This window comes from Rhincodon typus, chromosome 43 (assembly GCF_021869965.1).
Source record: "Rhincodon typus isolate 14 chromosome 43, sRhiTyp1.1, whole genome shotgun sequence".
NCBI classification, from domain to species: domain Eukaryota; kingdom Metazoa; phylum Chordata; class Chondrichthyes; order Orectolobiformes; family Rhincodontidae; genus Rhincodon; species Rhincodon typus.
In genome coordinates this window covers 8,057,815-8,062,439 of record NC_063374.1, presented here as the reverse complement: position 1 = coordinate 8,062,439, position 4,625 = coordinate 8,057,815, and the positions used below count along the sequence as shown (strand labels likewise).

General features: G+C 49.4%; 2 protein-coding genes across 2 annotated transcripts in view; one reads left to right on the top strand and one right to left on the bottom strand.

The window, feature by feature from the left end:
• The window catches only part of LOC125487643 (EGF-containing fibulin-like extracellular matrix protein 2), a 13,343-nt gene extending 12,508 nt beyond the window's left edge, over nucleotides 1-835 (top strand). Inside the window, exon 8 of the mRNA XM_048619570.1 lies at nucleotides 367-835. Coding sequence (XP_048475527.1) covers nucleotides 367-528 — 162 coding nt within the window. The 3' untranslated portion in view covers nucleotides 529-835. The remainder of the gene's footprint in view (nucleotides 1-366) is intronic.
• A 975-nt stretch (nucleotides 836-1,810) lies between these two features.
• The window catches only part of mus81 (MUS81 structure-specific endonuclease subunit), a 22,809-nt gene continuing 19,994 nt past the window's right edge, over nucleotides 1,811-4,625 (bottom strand). The window contains exon 15 of the mRNA XM_048619631.1: nucleotides 1,811-4,324. Coding sequence (XP_048475588.1) covers nucleotides 4,258-4,324 — 67 coding nt within the window. The 3' untranslated portion in view covers nucleotides 1,811-4,257. The remainder of the gene's footprint in view (nucleotides 4,325-4,625) is intronic.

Below are 4,625 nucleotides of genomic sequence, written 5' to 3'. Positions count from 1 at the left end.
GCACTGACCCTCCGACAGTGCCCGCTCCCTCGGCACTGGGGACTTGTTCCCACCGGCTCACAGGCAGCAGCAACTTCGAGGATAGAGTTGGCGACTCGGTTGCGGGGGGTAGGGATGGGCACCGGGAATGTCTCCGGACAGGCGGCTGGCAGCAGTGGAGAGCAACGTGACAGTTATCAGCTGACCAAGTCCAAAGGTTAGTGCCAGGACGGGGTCTCGTGAGACTTTGGGGGAGCAAGGCAGGTTCACAGAGCTGGATACATAGCCAGCCGGGAGGCAAGAGGAACGGATAGGAATTGACCCGACGGGCTGAATGGCCTCACCCCAACCCTGCTAACACTCCCTCTGTTTTTGAAATCTCGACAGCAAATGAACAACATCAGTGCGATGCTGGTGCTGGCCCGGCAAATGACAGGCCCCCAGGATTTTGTGGTGGATTTGGAAATGGTGACTGTGAACCCTGTCATGACTTACCAGTCAAGCTCCGTCCTCAGGCTGACCATTTACGTGGGCGCCTACCCTTTCTAGGTGGGCTACCCTGACCGCTCCGGCACCCCCTGCCCCCGCCTTGCCGTCCAAGGAATCCTCTCTCGTCTTAACGCAGACCCAAAACACGGCGTTGAAAGCGGTTTTTGCAAACAGACGTACCTTATGTTTAAAGCCTCCGTCTCTTCTTGTTCTTCGGTGGGCGACTTGGCAGAGTTAGCACTACCCACTTCCTTCGCGGCGGCGGGAACGTGCCCCCCAGGGGGCATTTTAAGGGGTGACGTGTTTGTCGCGAGGCCCTGTGATACCGGACATAACAGAAAAAAAATAAACCCGCTCTCTGGTGAAATGTTCTGGAAAGACTCAGAATTGTTTCCAATTCCCACCCCCCCCCCCCCCCGCACGTTGGCCGGGGGAACCCCCCCCCCACCACCCTCCCTGCCAAAGTCAATGATCACCCTCTTGAGGGCATAAACATTTGCCCCTGTTCTCTGTACACACACCCTCCTACTCTACTCAAGCTGGCACACAGCCATCTCTCTGCCAGGCTTTGACCAGGCTGTGCTGATAGAACCCAACTGCTCTAGACCAAGGCCCGTCCCCACCATCTAAGAGGCACAAGTCAGGAGTGTGATGGGATATTCCCCACTCGTCCTTGGACGTGGGCAGCTCAAACAACGCTCGAGTTCCACCTTCACATTCCCCTCCGAGCCACTCACCGTCCCGACTTGGAAATAGATTGCTGTTCCTTCGCTGTCGCTGGGTCAAAATCCTGGAATTCCCTCCCTTGGGGGCATTTGTGGCTCAACCCACAGCAGGTGGACTGCAGCGATTCAAGATGGGAGCTCACCCCCCACCTTCTCAAGAGGGCAACTAGGGACAGGGCAATAAATGCCGGGCCCATCCAGCGATGCCCATATCCCACAATTGAATAAATAAAAACAAACCCTCAAGAAGCTCGACACCATCCAGGATAAAGCAGCCCCCGCTCAATTGGCACCACATCCACAAACTTCCCACTCCCTCCACCCACCGACGCTCAGTCGCAGCAGTGTGTACCATCTACAAGATGCGCTGCAGAAATTCACCGAAGATCCTCAGACAGCACCTTCCAAACCCACGACCCACTTCCATCCAGAAGGACAAGGGGCAGCAGATACATGGGAACAGCACCCTCTGCACATTCCCCTCTGAGCCACTCGCCGTCCCGACTTGGAAATATATCACCGTTCCTTCAGTGTCGCTGGGTCACCATGCTGACTTTGGAAACACATGTAAAAGAAATGGCCCAGTTTTGAAGAGAAACACCAGACTCTGCTTTCCATTTATGTTTTTACCTTTATTCAAACTTTTTTTTAAAAAAAACACACCGTTTCCATAGCACCTTGCCCCACAATCCTGGGGGATTTGTTTTAGGCAGTCACATCTCGATACTAACACGAGTTGAACAATTAACGAGCCACGGGGACGGAGGGAGTGAGTGAGTGAGTGAGTGAAACCTCAGCTTACCCACCAACCCTCCATCCCGCAGTGGCATCTCCCGTGATTGGGCTACACAGTTTTACACGGTTACTGCTAAAAACCTCACATACAGCGCTCTACACGCACAAACTCTTAACAATTCACAAATTAAAAAAATCAAAAAACGTGCAACACACAGGACTAGTCACAAGTTGTACGAACACACGGGAGGGGCCATGTCTCTGAGGTGGGGGTGGGGGGCAGCCAGACAGAGAGAGCTGACCCATCTCCAGCACACTGCAGGTTGAGGGGGAGTAGTGAACATGATGGACGATGGCCAATGTGTTCTCCCCATCCCCCTGCCTCTGACACACCACCCCCAGAGAGAGACAGCGCGAGATAGATAGATAGATAGAGAGACAGACAGAGAGAAAGATCTGTAGATAGATAGAGAGACAGACAGACAGACAGAGAGAGAGAGGACGAGTTAGAGACAGAAACACAGACAGACAGGGAAAGAGGGAGACAGATAGATACAGAGAGACAGATAGAGACATACAAACAGAGATAAAGGAGATAGAGAGGGACAGAAATACCGATGGATAGATAGAGGCAGGCAGACAGACAGTGAGAGAGGGAGATTGATAGTGACAGATAGAGACAGAGGGAGGGAGGGAGATAGAGATGAACATAAATACAGATAGATAGATAGATAGATAGAGACAGACATAGAGAGGGACGGAAATACAGACAGAGAGGGAGAAAAGGCAGAGACAGAAATACAGATGGATAGATAGAGACAGAGAGAGAGGGACAGAAATACAGACAGATACAGACAGAAACACAAACAGAAAGATATACAAACACACAATATTAACTGTATAAATATTTCACAAAGTATTCAATTACAGATTTGCCATTATTCCGTTGAGGGAGAGGTTGGGAGTAGGGAGGTAGGGAACACATCCCCATACCAGGCTGTCCTGGTTTGAGGAGGATGTGTCCTTTTCTGTTGGTTATGGGTTTTAAGGAACATGATGGTGGAACTGGTGGGAAACACACACAGAGGACGGGGGCTGACTCCCTTCCCTCGACATTACATTCCACCGTTTTGACAAAAATACATTTCTCTTGGGGTGGGGGCATTCACATTCAGACAGCTTGGCAACTGTTACAATCCCCCCCCACCGTTATCACAAATTGGGCAGACGCTCCAGAGCTAGGGATTCATCGGAACTCTCAATAAAATGATAACATTATGTCTGATGGTGCACAAGAGAGACAGGAAGTTGAATTTTTTTTACTTTCATGGCAACACCCTGACCAATCACAGTCACACCTGAAACTGACCGCTTAATTTCGATTGGCCGTTAACAGCTCCTGCTGGATCTCCACGGCAACCAGAGTCGAACCGATGGCACTGTGGATTTTGTTATTCCCTTTCTAAAATTGGTTTTCTTGCATTGTGGTCCTGATGATTGCCAACAAAAAGTTTCAAGTTCCTGTCTCTTTTAAACACCATCCAGGATTTTGGGCAGCTGAGCGGTTAATTATCCACATTAGATGTTGACACTACGGAAACAAGCTGGGATAAAGAATTTAATATATTTGAGCACCCTTGAACAGTAAAACAGGCTCAAGAGGCTGAATGGCCTCTTCATGTTCCCAAACATTGATATTTTTAAAACATTAAAAGCTCAAATCAAATCATGCATTGATTTCAGAAGGAAATGGCAGTGCTTATGCTAACAACATTTGGAAACGACTTAGATCAGGATGAAGGAGTTTATTGATGGCTTGTGGCCTGGAGAAATTCTTAAAAAAAATCCTTTTGTTTGTTTAGATTAAAATCTGGTCAGCGGCCAGAATGCAAAAACGAAGACTTTACTCATGATGTACAGCTTCATGATTTTGTAAAAAAAAAACACAGCCCCTTCCCTGCAAAAACTGGGGACGGGTAAGCGCAGACTGAGGAGCAGATCACACTTGTGCTTTTCTCATTAGAAGTAAGACAATCACGGGTCACTCGCGTGAGTTTTAAAACAGAACGGCCGCCCGTTGCTCAGGGAGATGCGTGCTCCCTGGTGTACCCTTGGCAGGAGGGAATGGGTGCGTTTGTTGGCGGAACTGAGTACTGTGGTGGCAGTCAGCAACGCGATTATGGGAACAACACCTCTCCCCCAGTCGCCTGCCCTCCGAAAAAAGAAACAAAAATCAAAAGATCCAAATGTGACGCACGGCGAGATGTTTCCAGTGATACAGCCTCAGGCCTCTTGATTCAGTCACTCTTAGCTGGGAGAGCGCGAACACTCAGCACAGAGGCCCCTCTGTGCAGTACAGCTGAGAGACGGTCTTGCTCAGGGCCGGACCCAAATTTCTTAAACAATTAAAAAGAGACAATTACAAATTCAATTAATGCACAATTTTTAAAAACAATGAACAATTTTGCTCTCCGCCGCAACAACAGATCGCGAACGGTCTTCACATCCTTTTCTTAAACAATGCCACTGTTGTAAAAACGACCGGTTTGTGCACAGCAAGCTCCCAGTGAGACGCTGCTTGTTTGGTTTTAGTGATGCGCTTCCAACCATGAACTTTGGCCCCGGGGGAGATCTCCAGCCTGCTCTTCGTCCAACTGTGGCCGTGGGATATTTGACATCTGCTCCCCACCCCTGGAG